The sequence below is a fragment of the Phalacrocorax carbo genome, chromosome 1, assembly GCF_963921805.1.
Source record: "Phalacrocorax carbo chromosome 1, bPhaCar2.1, whole genome shotgun sequence".
NCBI classification, from domain to species: Eukaryota; Metazoa; Chordata; class Aves; order Suliformes; family Phalacrocoracidae; genus Phalacrocorax; species Phalacrocorax carbo.
In genome coordinates this window covers 797471-813705 of record NC_087513.1, presented here as the reverse complement: position 1 = coordinate 813705, position 16235 = coordinate 797471, and the positions used below count along the sequence as shown (strand labels likewise).

The 16235-nt window shown below is 61.8% G+C and overlaps 1 protein-coding gene across 7 annotated transcripts in view; it reads right to left on the bottom strand.

Moving 5' to 3' along the window:
- Nucleotides 1-16235, bottom strand: part of SBF1 (SET binding factor 1) — a 92206-nt gene that overhangs the window by 41152 nt on the left and 34819 nt on the right. For all 7 annotated transcript variants that reach the window (XM_064441363.1, XM_064441381.1, XM_064441389.1 and 4 more), the window contains exon 2: nt 1301-1386. In XM_064441363.1, the coding sequence (XP_064297433.1) occupies nt 1301-1386 (86 nt within the window). The remainder of the gene's footprint in view (nt 1-1300; nt 1387-16235) is intronic.

Below are 16235 nucleotides of genomic sequence, written 5' to 3'. Positions count from 1 at the left end.
AGCGAAGCCCACCAGGCGCCCAGGACTCCCCCAGCCAAAACCTTCTCAGAGATGCACAAACCCCCTTCGACGAGTCCTGCTGGCAGGTGACTCGGGCCAGCCCCGTCCGAACAGGGAGGTGCAAACCCTCTGCGCACACCAGCGCAGGCAGAAAGGGCTGGCTGCTCCTGGCTCCTCTGCTCTGGGAGAGGACGGGGGGCTCTGGGCTGGGCAGCGTCCCCGCCACCGACCATCGCACACCAGCCTCGCAGGCGCCGACACCTCCCAGCACAGCAAAGGTAATTGCAAGGCCTCGAGGAGTGGGGTCAGGATAGTCCCAGCACCGTGAGGCTTGTCAGGCAGTGAAGCAACCTCTCATCTCTCTTCAGGTTTTGTACCCCACTGTACTTCAGCTGGAAGCTGGGAAGAACTGGGGAGGGGAGGAGTAGAGCAGCTTAGAAGGGGGCTCAGTTTAGCGGTGAAAAGGGGTCTGGCCAACGGGCAGCCCAGCCCACTCGCTTTCGCCGGCAGCGGAGCACCAGCTCCTCTCCTTCAGAGCTCCTCAGCAGCAGCACCAACGCAGCAGGGAAGGGTTTGAGAAGAACTACTCAAATTTAGCAACCGAGGAGAACAATCCTATTATCCTTGATTAGTTAAAAGCTGGTTTCTGACGAACCCACGCAGTGCCAAATTAGACTGGGTGTGTCGCTTTATGGGTATGACCCAGCAATGATCGCAACCTCAGAGGACTCACAACAGCAGGCGAATGCGTCCGGAGGGCTGGGGAAGGGATCCAGGGCCCAGAACCCTCCTCGCCAAGCAGATACAAACAGAGCACACCCAGGCCTGCCGGAGGGAGAGCCGCCACCGCCGGCCCGAGGAGGGGAGCGGTTTGCTCGGCGAGCGCTTCGGGGAGGCCTGACAATGGCAGGGCCCTGCTATTCGTGACGGGGCTATTTATACTGCTGCTGCATCCGTGCAGCTCCTCTAGGAAGCGTTCCAGCGTCCCGAGCAGCTGATCCGCGAGGAGGAGGGGGAGCAAAGCGGCCAGGAGAGGGGCCAGCCCCAGGCAGGGCACGCAGCAGCGACCGCCTCTGGACAGCTCTGCTGCAGCCTGGCTGGGAGGTGGCACGCTGGATCCTGCCGCTTTCCAGAGCTGGAGCTGCGTTGGGGGGCACGGGGGAACCCTTCTGTCGTGGGCTCCCCCGGTCAGACCCTGCAACGCCCAGTGAGATGCGTGCACGCCATGCCGCGGTGTCACCTGCCCTGCACGCCGGTCACACTTCCGCGGGGCCCCGCTCCCAAGGGACAGCACACTCACCAGCTCGATGCCTTGGGGAAAGGGGTTGTCCTCCCAGTCCTTCTCCGGGAAGCGCTGGAGTATCTGTCCCTGTCCATCCCCGCTCCCTGCAGAGACAAGAGGGGGATTAGAGGGCAGGCAGCAGGTACCCAGCCGGCATTTCAGCCTCCAGTAACGCCAGGCTGGAAGCAACAGCGGGATGCTCTGGCGCTGTGTCGGTCCTCCATGGACAGGGGCAGCACCGAAGAGACCCCGGCCCCTTCCACAAACACAGCTGCACGGCAGCACTGCCCCTGCCAGAGGGAAACGCAGCGATTTTAATAGAGTCATGAGCAAAGAGCTCACAAACTCATTACCTAAAGGAACCTAACAGGCAAAGCAGAAGTGCAGCAGGTCTCTGGTCAAGTTTAAGTTTCCTTCCTTGCGTTGCTAGCACAAGGTCATACACGCAGATTTTGAACCGTAATTCACTGCTCGTTATCTACAGCTTGGCACTTGGCATTTTCCCCAAACAATGGTACCATACTGCTCGGTTTTACTTTCGGGTTCCCCTGGAGCCACCGTTTCTCTGTCGCTTTACAGCACCTGGAGGCTGCGCCGCTGCCGGGGGGAGCACTCCCACCCACGCGTGCCCACCAGCCCACACCAACCCACGTAAAAAAACCTGCTCTTGACCTAGATAATGATCTGATCTAGCTGGCCACGCAAGCATGTGAACTGGCACACCGGGGAGCGGGTCAGCTCTTCTGAGAGTAGCAGCTGGCTCTTGGGACAGCCTGAAGCAACAGCTAAACCACCCCTGAAGCTCGGGTGCCTCCTCACAGCCTGCAAGGCTGGGATGCGCTCCTACGCTGGCCACGTCCTTTCAGCAGCAAAGCTGCACGCAGTAAAACCCTGCTCCAGTGGATCAGGCTGGAGTCTGGGAATCAGAAATCCTGAGAAGGACTTTGCTTTCCACAGGCTAGGCACAGCCACGAAGGGAAGCAGCCCTGTAAAGAAGGACCACCTCAGTCCCTTGCAGAGCTGCCGAGGGATTACTGCATCGTCCCGGGGGACGACCGCCTCTCCCATCCCTTACAGTAACACCTTGCCGCCTTTGGGAGCACGGGCACCTCCGGCCTCCCTCCGGCACAGCCGCATTGTGGCCCTGGGGCTGCTGACGGGGCCAGGTAGCAGGAGGAGCCTCACCAGAAGGCGCGCACCAGCGAAGGGCTATTTTCGGCAGCTAGCCCCGCTTCCACCGCTCTGCTTACCACCAGCCAGCCACAGCTGAATTTAGCAGAACGAGGCATCAGAAAAGATACCACTTATAGTCTGAGGACCAAAATGGAAAGGTCAGTGCCAAGCTGTGAAGAAAATAGTGTCAACCGTCATGTCAACCAGATCTCCCCCCGGCTGGCCTCGCCCCCACGCTCAGACACCACCTCCCCCCGGCCGGGTCCCACGTGCCGCTGACAGCACCGGCCTCTGCAAGGTGCTCACGGCGTTGAGTAAGACCTGCCTCCTCTGAGCACAAACAGCCCAACTCAGGCTCCGCAGGCAGGAAAAACCCTTTTAGGCGCACACGAACAGGTCTCCGACGGCCTGCCCCGGCGAGCTCTCTCAGACCCGTGCCCTCCACGACGGCTTGCTCCAGCAGCCTGGCCACAAGCGCAAGCGTCTTCACCCGCACTCTCGTGGTCGCAAGGGCAATAAGTAAAAGATCATCCTCAACACAAACGTAAAAATCACTCCAGGAGTTTTTTAGAGCAAGGGGAAACTTGGCCCCCTGGGTTTTCTCAAACAGAAACACTGCCACACTATCTAGCGACCTGTGGGCTTGGTACATCCTGATTTTAGCTACTGTCACCAAGCAGCCTGACTTACGAATTCTGGCCAGCCAGGCTGCCAGGCGCTTTCCTCAGCTACTCCTTACGCAGCTTGATCCTTGCCTTCCTACTTCCCATCATTCAACACACGCAGCATCCAAGCTGCTCGCCAGCCATATCGGGCTGCCGATCAGCGTGCCCCTTCCTGCGGAGGAGAGCCAGAGCAGCCCCGCCGATTCTTCTGCTGTCCACGGCCGAGATGCCTGGGAAAACACGTGTGCCTGCGAACATCGGCCTTCACACAGCTGCTTCGCTTCGCGTCTTCCTTCCTGCCTCCTCCTGCCACTGCGCTGCAAAAAGGCCAGTGCGACTTAAGGTGACACCTGGTCGCTGTTCCTGGGGCAGCCTGTTACGGTCTAAATTAGCGTTAAGCTATATTTGGAAGTTTATGAGATGTTATCATAATACAGGAAATTCTAAATAAGCAAAAAGTTAAACACTCAGCTGACACAACACAACCAGATGACCTTAACTCTCGGGCAGGCCAGCAGCGGTGAGCGCTGGCACGCCAGGGTCGCTCTCCGGGAACGGCCGGTTCTCAGCCCGGCGGGGTCATGGCCAAGCGAGAGACTCCCCGTCGCTCCACTCACTCTCAGTGTATCTTAAGTGACGTGACAAGAGAAGCCCGGAGTGAATGTCCTGGAGAAAGACTAAGCCAGGACTCCACCTCCCGGGACCCCAGGCCATGTTTCCAGAGTGATTCCAGTCCCCCGCAGAGGGGGTCTCCGCCTTCCCTGGAAAACTCACCCAGCAACTGCCCACCGGCTCACGGGGAAAGAGCAGCAGGCTGGCGCTGCCGTACTGCACGGGGCACAGCAGCCGGCGCTGCCGCTCGTCTGGCCAAGGCAGAACCCAACCGTGCGGCATCTTCTCCAGCCGCTTCAGGAGCTGGACCTTCTCTGTGGAGGCTGCTGCGACGACGGAGTGAAGAGCGTCACAGGAGAAGTGAATTTCCATGTGCTTTTTAGGCAAAGGATCTTGTTTGGAATGAGTCCTTTTCCGACACTCACACTTGAAGCCCTCTGCTCTTAACAGCAAAGGTTACTGAAAGCACGGGAGGGTGTTTCACCAAGCAGCACGGTGCAACCCCAACAGTCAGTCTCAAGAAATCAGTCCTCCTGCAGGCTCAGACACGACTCCCACACCCCTGAACCTCGAAAATTCGGGATGATGTAATACAGGGGAATGAGGAACTTGCAAGTCCTCAACACACGAGCAAGAGATGCTTCAGAATCCCAGACTGGCGGGGGCTGGAACGGCCCCCTGGAGCTCACCCCGTCCCACCCCTGCTGGAGCAGGCACCCCCAGAGCAGGGGCACAGGGCCGCATCCAGGCGGGGGGTGAATGTCTCCAGGGAAGGGACCCCACAGCCTCTCTGGGCAGCCTGTGCCCCTGCTCTGGCACCCGCACAGGGAAGGGGTTTGGCCTCATGTTCAGGTGGAGCTTCCCGTGTTCCAGCTTGTGCCCGTGGCCCCTTGGCCTGGCGTTGGGCACCGCTGAAAAGAGCCCGGCCCCATCCCCCTGACACCCGCCCTTCGGGTATTTATAAGCACTGATGAGATCCCCCCTCAGCCTTCTCCTCTCCAGGCTGAACAAGCCCAGGTCTCTCAGCCTTTCCTCACAAGGGAGATGCTCCAGCCCCTGATCCCCTTGGCAGCTCTGCGCTGGCCTTGCTCCAGCAGTTCCCTGTCCTTCTTGAACTGGGGGGCCCAGACCTGGACCCTTCAGCCTCCCTTCACTCCTGGCTCCCAGCACCGAGGCTGGGGGCTGCCTGGCTCTGCCGGGAGAGCGCAGGGGAATCATTTCAAACATGGAACTGTTTTGGCAGCTCATCCCCGGTGCTGACACAACTGCAGCATTGCTTTGAAGTGTCATTAGCAGAGGCTTCCAAGAGCTGCCCAGTATCCCAAAGCAGAAATGATTTTAAAAGTTTAGCTCTTTCAAAGCATCATCAAGTTCTTCGTGCACCAGAGCACTGACCCACTGACCGTAGTTATTGAGGTGACTTCTGGCAAAACAGTATTAACCCACAAGGCACGAAGCCATGAAACACAAGCTGCAAGGGGACCTGAAGCTTCTGCCAAGAGCACTTACTGCTAAGATCTGCAGTAAGCGATGCAACATCCCCCAGCCATGCCTGCAAGCCTGCTCCATCGGACGTAAATCAGGCAGCAGCCCTGGGCTACAGAGCAGGTTGCTGATGGTGTTCTTGGAACAAGCAACGATCCACACAAGCCTCGCAGGGATGCGAGCGGTATCAAACAGTGGTGGGGCAACCACCCCGCAACCAGCACGAGCTATTGCACCAACCGGCGTTGTGGTCTGACTAACCTGCCAGCACATCCCTCGGCAACGCGCCGTTCTACCTGCGAAGCGGGGTGGTGGCTCCTGGCGCGAGGGCACGGGAGCGCAGCCGCCCAGGGAGAAACAGGGCATCGCACAGGGTCTGGAAGGAAACAAGCGCTCTCTTTAGAGAAGCCCCGTGCATGAGATTCTCACCCAAAACGTGCAGGCTGTATTTATTACACACCAGCACCTGACTACCCAGGAAGGCTGGAATTAAAAACCAAAACCGCTGTGTTCAGCTGCCATGACAAACTGTAATGAGATGGGGTCAGGGACGATGTGGTGTGCAGAGCGAGGTCCGGGAGGCTCTGGCAGGCTCCACGCTCCCCCTCTGCGGCTTTCCAGGGCGACGGGGAGCAGCACACCCTCGCTGCAGTCCATCAAAGCTGAGCCCAAGCCAGATCACGCTTCAGCACCTGGCTGCATGACGCCTGTGACAAGGAAGCAAAGGCAGGAAGCTCCCCCGGTTCACGCCTGCCCAGCAAACAGGAAAGGTCTGCCAGGGGCGAGGGAGCGAGCAGTCCAAGGCTGCAATCTCTACGAAGCTTCGGCAAGCATCGCGGCTCCCCGGGCACGCCCAGCCGCTCAGCTGCAGGCTGCGCCTCCGACCGGCAGGCAGACGGCGCGCTGCGGGACAGAGCGCCGCAAACGCTGCGGTCTGAGCTGCAGGTGCACAGCAGCCCGCGCGGATCGCACGGGGGCTGCAGGCAACCCTCAGATCCCAATCCCCAGCCCACAAAACTATCAAACAAGCTACTGCAGTTCTTCCAGTCATCACAAAGAGCTGTGTCCCCCCTTCCTCATACTTCCACTTCTCTTCCTCCATATGATGCAATTCACTTTTTAGGGAAAAGTAACTCAACAGCTTGAAATTGTGTGGGCTTTTCCCCTTTTTAGTCAATAACTTTCAGCTCTCCCAAGCGGAGACGGACAGGAGACGAGCTGCAGCCACAACGGCTGCTGGAGGACATCTCAGCAGGATCCTGGGCTGGCCAGCAGACCCGTCCTCACGGGGACGGACACCTGCCTGCAGCCCCACGGCTCCCACCGAGCTCTCCGAGCTGCACGGTTCTCCTCTCAGGCATGCCAACCAGGAAATACAATTTTATTTTCCACTCTAACAACCAAACCTGTTTCACTTTCAGATATAACCATTACAGGCCAAGTCATCGCTGGCTCTTAGTTCCCCTGCTCTGCCCATCACGGCTCGCCCCAAAAGAGCAGTTCCAGAGGCAGGGTCCAGAGAAACACCTTCTTCTCGCTTCTTTCATTCTCAGTATGAGAGAGGCACCTTTGAGATCTTCCCTAGCTGTGTGATCTTCACACCTAGGCTTCTGTGTTCAGCCCACTGGCCTCAAAGCTTCCAACAAGAAGACTTATGCTGACCTGATGAGAAAGACAGGACCACCGCTTAGCGCTCCTGTTAACCGGGAGTCAGCACCTGCAGGAGTGGAGAAGCTGGGATATTCTACCCCATGGGCACCAGCTCCTCCTTCCAGGGGCACGGGGGCAAGCTTTGGGGATTTATAAAACAACAGAGAGAGAGAAAGGCAGAAATAGGGATTCAGAGCCAAGCCCAGCAAAGCCATCCTCGTCCTAGAGACTGAAGTCCTCCCCCCGTCCCACAAAACCCACCGCACCAGCGGGCACGGCAGCCCCAGAACAACACGAAGGACAATGACTGCACTGTTCCCTCATTACATATTTATGAAAGGAGCACGAAGAATGGCTTTTCTATGGAGGAAAACAAAAGGGCTGTGTGCGGGGCTGGCGGGGCTGGGTCTGGCCCATTCCTCCCGGCCACCCCATGGCTGCCACCCTCCCGGGCACCCCGAGCCCTCCCCTGGGGAAAACCCACCCACCCCAAACCAACCAAGCAGACTGCCTTCGTCCCTGCACACCGGCCACGAGCAACATCCCTCTGGCATGGGAGGAGATGCTCCTGCCCCCGCCAGACCATGCCATGCCATCCCGGCAGCGCCGGCCGCGGCTGGCAGCACCGCGGGGGCCGTCCACCCGTGCGGACACCCCGGGGGGCTCAGCTCACCCCCGCAGCCGGCTGGGGAGAGAGCTCGTTCTACTGCCACATGCATGAAGTGGCACTTACTGGACCCCCACTGTCCCCCCCAGCTCCCCCAGAAGACCAAGTCCCTGCTGCAGGCAGGGCTGCCTCTTCTGTCTGCACGCGGAGGCCAGCAAGGCAGACGAGTAAGTAATCCAGACAAAGAAGTAATCCACACGTTCTCCTTCGCTTCACGTTTTAGTGCAACTTCACCGGAGAAGAAACTTGGGGAGAGACAAAGCTCGGCCCTGTCCCAGACTGCGGGAACACCAGATGCCTGCGCAGCAGCCGAGCCACCGGCACCTCGCGCACGGCCACGGACCGGAGGCAGATTTGAACCAGATGCAGAACGTGCACCCAGCAGCAAGTCTGCAGGCCGGGAGCAGGATGACACACAACCTTTCGGCTCTTACAAAGGTCCCCTTGATGGTATTATTTAAGGCAAAAGTATCTAGAAAGAGACAAAGTCACACCCAGAACACCAACTCCTGCCCTGAGTATATTTAAAAAAAAAAAAAGAAATAGGGAAAAAATGAACTCATTCTGTTTAATGATCGCTTTGGTGATGTCTGAGGACATGTTTGACATCTGTAAACACAAGATGATAAAGATCAGAAGGACAAACAGTTTGGGATGGGACTGAATGCAGAACCGGTGGCAAAGCAAACTCTACACGCAACTGCGATCACAACACGACCAACTCTTTACTGGGAGAGTTCCCTCCAATGATGGAACACCTCCCAAAGGCAGGCAAAATATTCCATTCTTGGGTCACTCACTCTCAGATAAAACATCCTTGAGGAGAGTCAGTGGGACCATCGCTGCCCGGCCGGCGCGGGGTGGTGAGGACCCGCTGGTGTCTTCCCAGCACAGCGCTTCCACTGAAAGTCACCACTCTCGGAGGTTCTTCTGGATGAGCCACTTGGTAATGAGATGTTTATAGAAGAGCTAAAATTAAAGCCCCTGAAGAACTGGACGGCGTTGTTCTCCCTCACAGGGCTCTTCACCTTTCTATTTTCACGCCATTCCTTCCCCGGGCCCCCGCTCCCATCCCCGAGCTGTCATTACCGTCTTCAAACCTGTTCTTACTCACGGTCAAATTTAAGGCTGAGAAGTGTCGGCGAGACACCCCATCACCCACCGGGCAGCGGGTGTGTGGCACCGGCCCAGCGAGCAGGCAGAGCAGGCAGGGAGGGCAGAGCAGGCAGCCCCAGGAGCAGGCAGGGTGGGCAGAGCAGGCAGCCCCAGGAGCGGGCAGGGTGGGCAGAGCAGGCAGCCCCAGGAGCGGGCAGGGCAGGCAGAGCAGGCAGCCCCAGGAGCAGGCAGGGTGGGCAGAGCAGGCAGCCCCAGGAGCGGGCAGAGTGGGCAGAGCAGGCAGCCCCAGGAGCGGGCAGGGCAGGCAGAGCAGGCAGCCCCAGGAGCGGGCAGGGCGGGCAGAGCAGGCAGCCCCAGGAGCGGGCAGGGCGGGCAGAGCAGGCAGCCCCAGGAGCGGGCAGAGCAGGCAGCCCCAGGAGCGGGCAGAGCAGGCAGCCCCAGGAGCGGGCAGGGCAGGCAGCCCCAGGAGCGGGCAGGGCAGGCAGAGCAGGCAGCCCCAGGAGCGGGCAGGGTGGGCAGAGCAGGCAGCCCCAGGAGCGGGCAGAGCAGGCAGCCCCAGGAGCGGGCAGAGCAGGCAGCCCCAGGAGCGGGCAGGGCAGGCAGAGCAGGCAGCCCCAGGAGCGGGCAGGGTGGGCAGAGCAGGCAGCCCCAGGAGCGGGCAGGGCGGGCAGAGCAGGCAGCCCCAGGAGCGGGCAGGGCAGGCAGAGCAGGCAGCCCCAGGAGCGGGCAGGGTGGGCAGAGCAGGCAGCCCCAGGAGCGGGCAGAGCAGGCAGCCCCAGGAGCGGGCAGGGCAGGCAGAGCAGGCAGCCCCAGGAGCGGGCAGGGCGGGCAGAGCAGGCAGCCCCAGGAGCGGGCAGAGCAGGCAGCCCCAGGAGCGGGCAGGGTGGGCAGAGCAGGCAGCCCCAGGAGCGGGCAGGGTGGGCAGAGCAGGCAGCCCCAGGAGCGGGCAGGGCGGGCAGAGCAGGCAGCCCCAGGAGCGGGCAGGGCAGGCAGAGCAGGCAGCCCCAGGAGCGGGCAGAGCAGGCAGCCCCAGGAGCGGGCAGAGCAGGCAGAGCAGGCAGCCCCAGGAGCAGGCAGGGTGGGCAGAGCAGGCAGCCCCAGGAGCGGGCAGAGCAGGCAGAGCAGGCAGAGCAGGCAGCCCCAGGAGCGGGCAGAGCAGGCAGAGCAGGCAGCCCCAGGAGCAGGCAGAGCGGGCAGAGCAGGCAGCCCCAGGAGCGGGCAGGGTGGGCAGAGCAGGCAGCCCCAGGAGCGGGCAGGGCAGGCAGAGCAGGCAGCCCCAGGAGCGGGCAGGGCAGGCAGAGCAGGCAGCCCCAGGAGCGGGCAGAGCAGGCAGAGCAGGCAGCCCCAGGAGCGGGCAGAGCGGGCAGAGCAGGCAGCCCCAGGAGCGGGCAGGGCAGGCAGAGCAGGCAGCCCCAGGAGCGGGCAGAGCAGGCAGAGCAGGCAGCCCCAGGAGCGGGCAGGGTGGGCAGAGCAGGCAGCCCCAGGAGCGGGCAGGGTGGGCAGAGCAGGCAGCCCCAGGAGCGGGCAGAGCAGGCAGAGCAGGCAGCCCCAGGAGCGGGCAGGGCAGGCAGAGCAGGCAGCCCCAGGAGCGGGCAGGGTGGGCAGAGCAGGCAGCCCCAGGAGCGGGCAGAGCGGGCAGAGCAGGCAGCCCCAGGAGCGGGCACAGCGGGCAGAGCAGGCAGCCCCAGGAGCGGGCAGGGTGGGCAGAGCAGGCAGCCCCAGGAGCGGGCAGAGCAGGCAGCCCCAGGAGCGGGCAGGGTGGGCAGAGCAGGCAGCCCCAGGAGCGGGCAGGGCAGGCAGAGCAGGCAGCCCCAGGAGCGGGCAGAGCAGGCAGAGCAGGCAGCCCCAGGAGCGGGCAGGGCGGGCAGAGCAGGCAGCCCCAGGAGCGGGCAGGGCAGGCAGAGCAGGCAGCCCCAGGAGCGGGCAGGGCAGGCAGAGCAGGCAGCCCCAGGAGCGGGCAGGGTGGGCAGAGCAGGCAGCCCCAGGAGCGGGCAGGGCGGGCAGAGCAGGCAGCCCCAGGAGCGGGCAGAGCAGGCAGAGCAGGCAGCCCCAGGAGCGGGCAGGGTGGGCAGAGCAGGCAGCCCCAGGAGCGGGCAGAGCAGGCAGCCCCAGGAGCGGGCAGAGCAGGCAGCCCCAGGAGCGGGCAGGGTGGGCAGAGCAGGCAGCCCCAGGAGCGGGCAGAGCAGGCAGAGCAGGCAGCCCCAGGAGCGGGCAGGGTGGGCAGAGCAGGCAGCCCCAGGAGCGGGCAGAGCAGGCAGAGCAGGCAGCCCCAGGAGCGGGCAGAGTGGGCAGAGCAGGCAGCCCCAGGAGCGGGCAGAGCAGGCAGAGCAGGCAGCCCCAGGAGCGGGCAGAGCGGGCAGAGCAGGCAGCCCCAGGAGCGGGCAGGGCGGGCAGAGCAGGCAGCCCCAGGAGCGGGCAGGGCGGGCAGAGCAGGCAGCCCCAGGAGCGGGCAGAGTGGGCAGAGCAGGCAGCCCCAGGAGCGGGCAGGGTGGGCAGAGCAGGCAGCCCCAGGAGCGGGCAGAGCAGGCAGCCCCAGGAGCGGGCAGGGCGGGCAGAGCAGGCAGCCCCAGGAGCGGGCAGGGTGGGCAGAGCAGGCAGCCCCAGGAGCGGGCAGGGCGGGCAGAGCAGGCAGCCCCAGGAGCGGGCAGGGTGGGCAGAGCAGGCAGCCCCAGGAGCGGGCAGAGCAGGCAGAGCAGGCAGCCCCAGGAGCGGGCAGGGCAGGCAGAGCAGGCAGCCCCAGGAGCGGGCAGGGCAGGCAGAGCAGGCAGCCCCAGGAGCGGGCAGGGTGGGCAGAGCAGGCAGCCCCAGGAGCGGGCAGGGCGGGCAGAGCAGGCAGCCCCAGGAGCGGGCAGAGCAGGCAGAGCAGGCAGCCCCAGGAGCGGGCAGGGTGGGCAGAGCAGGCAGCCCCAGGAGCGGGCAGAGCAGGCAGAGCAGGCAGCCCCAGGAGCGGGCAGGGCGGGCAGAGCAGGCAGCCCCAGGAGCGGGCAGGGCGGGCAGAGCAGGCAGCCCCAGGAGCGGGCAGAGTGGGCAGAGCAGGCAGCCCCAGGAGCGGGCAGGGTGGGCAGAGCAGGCAGCCCCAGGAGCGGGCAGAGCAGGCAGCCCCAGGAGCGGGCAGGGCGGGCAGAGCAGGCAGCCCCAGGAGCGGGCAGGGTGGGCAGAGCAGGCAGCCCCAGGAGCGGGCAGGGCAGGCAGAGCAGGCAGCCCCAGGAGCGGGCAGAGCAGGCAGAGCAGGCAGCCCCAGGAGCGGGCAGGGCGGGCAGAGCAGGCAGCCCCAGGAGCGGGCAGAGAGTGGCCCAGAGGCAACTGGGGACCGGACCTGCCCCGGGGCAGCACCACACTGCAGGGAGGTAAGGCGGCAGCACCAGGAGCTGCGAGGTGCAGACTCACTGGGGTCAGACATGTGGGCAAACCCCTGCAGGCCATGGACTCGTGGCTGACAACCCAGGGAGCCCCCATGGGCCTGCGGTGACATGGAGCTGGTCGCTCTCCCACCACCCCAGCGCCCCGTGGAAAGGTCTGCTCAACCTCCCAACAAGGTGGAAGCCGCTGCTCTTGCCCAAGCATGATGCTTTCAGGACGACACTCGGCTGCCTCAACACATGCCCCAGAGCAAACAGCTGAACGAGCCAGGAAAGATCCGGGAATATGGGACCGGTCCAGTGCAGGAGGGAGCATCTCGGCTGGACCTCCCTTTCAGAATGAAATAAATCATCCTGCGCAGGGAGCTGGAGACAAAGATTTACTGCCGTCTACAAAACAAACCGCAGATTTGGAGACGAGGCACGGTTCATGCTGATATGGAGTGTCGCTCCTTTATAAAGCTTTACTGTTCCTTGAGCTGATGCCAAGAGGAGAGCTGTATTTATCTTTAGAAACATTAAGGCATAAGAGGAAGTAATTAAAAAAAAAAAAAATCTGCCTGTTTCCGAGAGCTCGTCCCAGGAAAGTGCTGTTCGGGGCCCGGAGGGTTACTGGCAGGGAGACAGAGATAAGCGTTTTACAGCTGCCTGCCACTTGGTTCACCCATAGCCATTTCTGGAAATGCTCCCTGCCACTGCTAACAGGAAGCCCTTCATAAATACCTTGGGCTTGACACGACCAGCAGAGCCTCCACACAAACAGAGGGCCCCCAGCCCACCCGAACCACCACGCAACAGCGTGCCTTGTTCACCCCCGGCTGCTGCAGAGAGCACCCGCTCCTCCCAGCCCACGTGGGGACGCGGCGGCCCCTTCGCAGGAGCCCTCCACGAGAACGGTGCCAAGCCACGACGGCCCAGGAGCTGCGTTAAGGCATAAACACGCTGCAAAATCACGAGCTGCAACGTGACGGTGCCAGCCGCTTGGACGGAGAAGGAGAGATGGGCGTCACAGGGGTTCCTCCAAACCAGGAGGGGCCCAGAGGGATGCGGAGCTACGGAAGCTGCTGGGAGCAGCATCCTCCGCCCAGCACCGGCAACTGATAAACGCTCATGTGAACTTTGGGTTTTATTCTCTCTTGAGGGAGGAACTGGCTCCAAACACCAGGTCCTGGCTGCTCGAGCTGTGTGCTCCACCTGAAGCAGAGGCGACGGCCTCACACCCTGAGGCAGGGGAGGCATGGGCTGACCAGACACAGACCCCCATCCCACTCCTGGAAATGCTGCGAGGCTCTCCCTTAGCCTAACCTCACTGAAAATAGCTTTGCCCAGCTTATACTTTGCAGGCAGGTTAGATTTGCAACTGAACTCCCAAATCTCTGTGAACCACAGCTTGAAAGCCACCATTTTAGTGAATGTTACTGGAGAATCCGGTTTGTCAAAAAGCAAGACAAAGTTGTATCCCAGCCCCGCGCTTGTGCTGCAGGGGGAATCCCCACCCAGCATCAACTCTCCAACCCCGAGCCTCTGCAAACGCCTGTCTGGAAGGGCCGAGAGCAGCAGCAAAGAGTCAGACCTTACCAAGGGGCCTGCAGAGGACTCTCAGTCCTCAACCAGGGGAAACGATTCCCGACACTGACTGCCCCACTCCGGCCCTCTCCATTCACCGCGGCCTCACTGAGGTGGAAATAGTGATCTCTTGTGCAAGCAAAGCACTCTGAACGATGAGATTGCCCTACACAGGGCGTCTTACAACTTCAGATTCAGTTATCTGAAAGAATAGAAAAAAACATCGTTCTCAATCTCCCAACTGCTATCGGGCATTTGAAGATTGTCTCAAGTGCCGCTTCCTCAGCGGAGCATCCTCGGAGCAGGAGGACAGCTTTGCCGAGGGCACAGCGCAGCAGGCACGCCGCGGGCAGCGAGCGCGGGCAGGGACGCCGCAGGCAGCTCTCATGGCGACACGCTCACCGGACCGAGATACACCGAGAAGGCTTTCATCTCCTCCACGCACTGCCGCCGGTGCTCGCACGGCTGGGCTGAGCCCTTGCTGCGCCGGCTCAAGCGCAGCTCAGCCGTCTGCAGTTGTGGGAAGGAGCTCTGCCTGATCCAGGCCGCTACTGGAACGGACTCGAGCTGTTTGCTGACGGGGGCCTGGTAACGCCGCACGCAGACCGAACGCTGAGCACGCCACTGCTCCTCCAGCTTCAGGGCTGTGAGATACTGGGCACCGCTGAGCAGCTGGAGGGACAGCACAGGATAACGGGGACGGTTTCAGAAAGCACCACTTCCTTGGCAATGCGCACGCTTGTGGGCCTCCAGCGAATTCCTGGCACCGGGTGAGCCTCGCTGCTTTGGGTGCCCCGCTAGCGCTGCCTCGCAGACGCTAAAGGTGGAGAAAGGTTTCGGAGCAGCGTGGAGAGGAGAGCACGGCACAGCTGCTGGGAGTCAGTGACGGCTTCAGCCGGGGGGGTACAGGAACTCTGGAAGGGAGGAACTTCTCTTCTCCAGTGATTTACCATAACAGGTATTTTCAGTGCAGAACAGCTGATGTTTGGGGGATACAAATCTCGTGATTTACCTGTGCTTCTGATCAAACACTCCACGATCCAAATCAGAGCAGAGCTGCCCTCACAGCACGCATGAACTGAGAGCGCTGCTCCCCAGCCAGTGCACTCGTGTCCGAGCTGGGGCAGCGGCGGGGGGCCCTGTCTGCTCAAAAACTACGCCCCCTCCAAGTGGCAATCATTAAGAAATCCACTAACAAGCCTTGCCAGCGCAGCATTAAGTTTGACCCTCACCCTTCCCCGGCACAGAGCAGCATGAACTCAGAAAGAGGAAGCGACAGTACATGCCAGCATCATCTTAATTATCTTTTTTACCCCACTTCCTCCTCGCCCTGGAGAGGCTGCGGTGCGATGCTCGGTGCTGAAGAGCGGGTGCAGCAGCCCGATGAGCTCAGCGGAGCTGCAAGGGCTGATCGGCGGCGCAGGATGCTCCATCCACCCCCTTGCCCGCCCTCCCCAGCACCCGCGGATCGACGCCCGGAGCAGGGGCTGCGCAGGGTACATCACTCCTGCCCACGCGCCTTGTCGTGGGAGCTGTGGCATTAACTTGCAATATAGGAGCAGCATGAGCATCAAAACAGGTCACAAAAGCCTGCATTAGACAGATTGTGGCTGTCTGGAGGTGAAGAGGTTGTACATCCCAGTAGATGCAGGGTTATACTTACATGAAACAGGCCCAAAACTGAGTGTCTCCTTTCCAACACAGACTAAGCAACAAGATTTTTAGCCTGATGTAGTGTCAGCATGCACAGCTCCCAAGCACACTGCTGTCACGGTGTACGGAGTCATAATGCGAGAGGAGACCTCACTATGTATAACCTAATCCAGTCCTTCCATGTCTACAGCCAGCCACACATGTTCCAAAGCCCCGTGTCTGAAATGGTTATCAGATCCCACAATTAACCAAAGGTTTTTCTGAGGAACAGGCGTGGTGTTTGGATGCAGCCCAGGGCTCAGGCTGATCCCAGCAGCCAGGCAGCACCGCTGGCTGCAAGCACATCCCTGGCTCAGCCAGAGAGCAGGCTCACGGCACGGGACGTGCCCGTCACAAGCCCCACAGTCCAGACCTCCTTCCTGCAACAAAAATAACGCCTCGCTGGGCTAGATGGGACGGCACTGAGAGCCGTGGCTAGTGCAGCACCCAGGGCGGACGCTGCTGCTCAAATCCTCCTCGCGGGAGGGGACCCAGCGCCCACCGGGAGCTCTGCGCTAGAAAAGGACTGTGTCTTGGTGCAGGGATGGGGGCTGGTTTTCCCTGCCCCAATTTTAGCATCCCTTCCTCTGTGCCAGCGCGGCCAGGGACAGGGCTCCTGCCGGCCAGCCCGACCGCGGCCAGCGGAACCGTCCCGCCGAGCTGCACCTCGGTAATCCCCGGCGGTCACATGCCGGCACAGAGCAAACAGCGCGGCCCACGCACGGCTCCGCGGGCGCGTGGCGAGGCACGGGGAGAGCTGCTAAAAGTGTTCTGGGGAGGAACCTGTTCTATTTTTTCCTGATGCCAAATTCCAGTTACTTCCCAGGGGAGCTATTAGCCGGCTCCACTGGCACCCTGTCCCGATAATTACAGGGCCACGCCACCAACATTTACCCAGGGCCTAAAAACAGCACGTGCTGCGCCGATGGCTTCTCCAGCCCCGCCACAGCCCGGCAGCGGGGACCCGC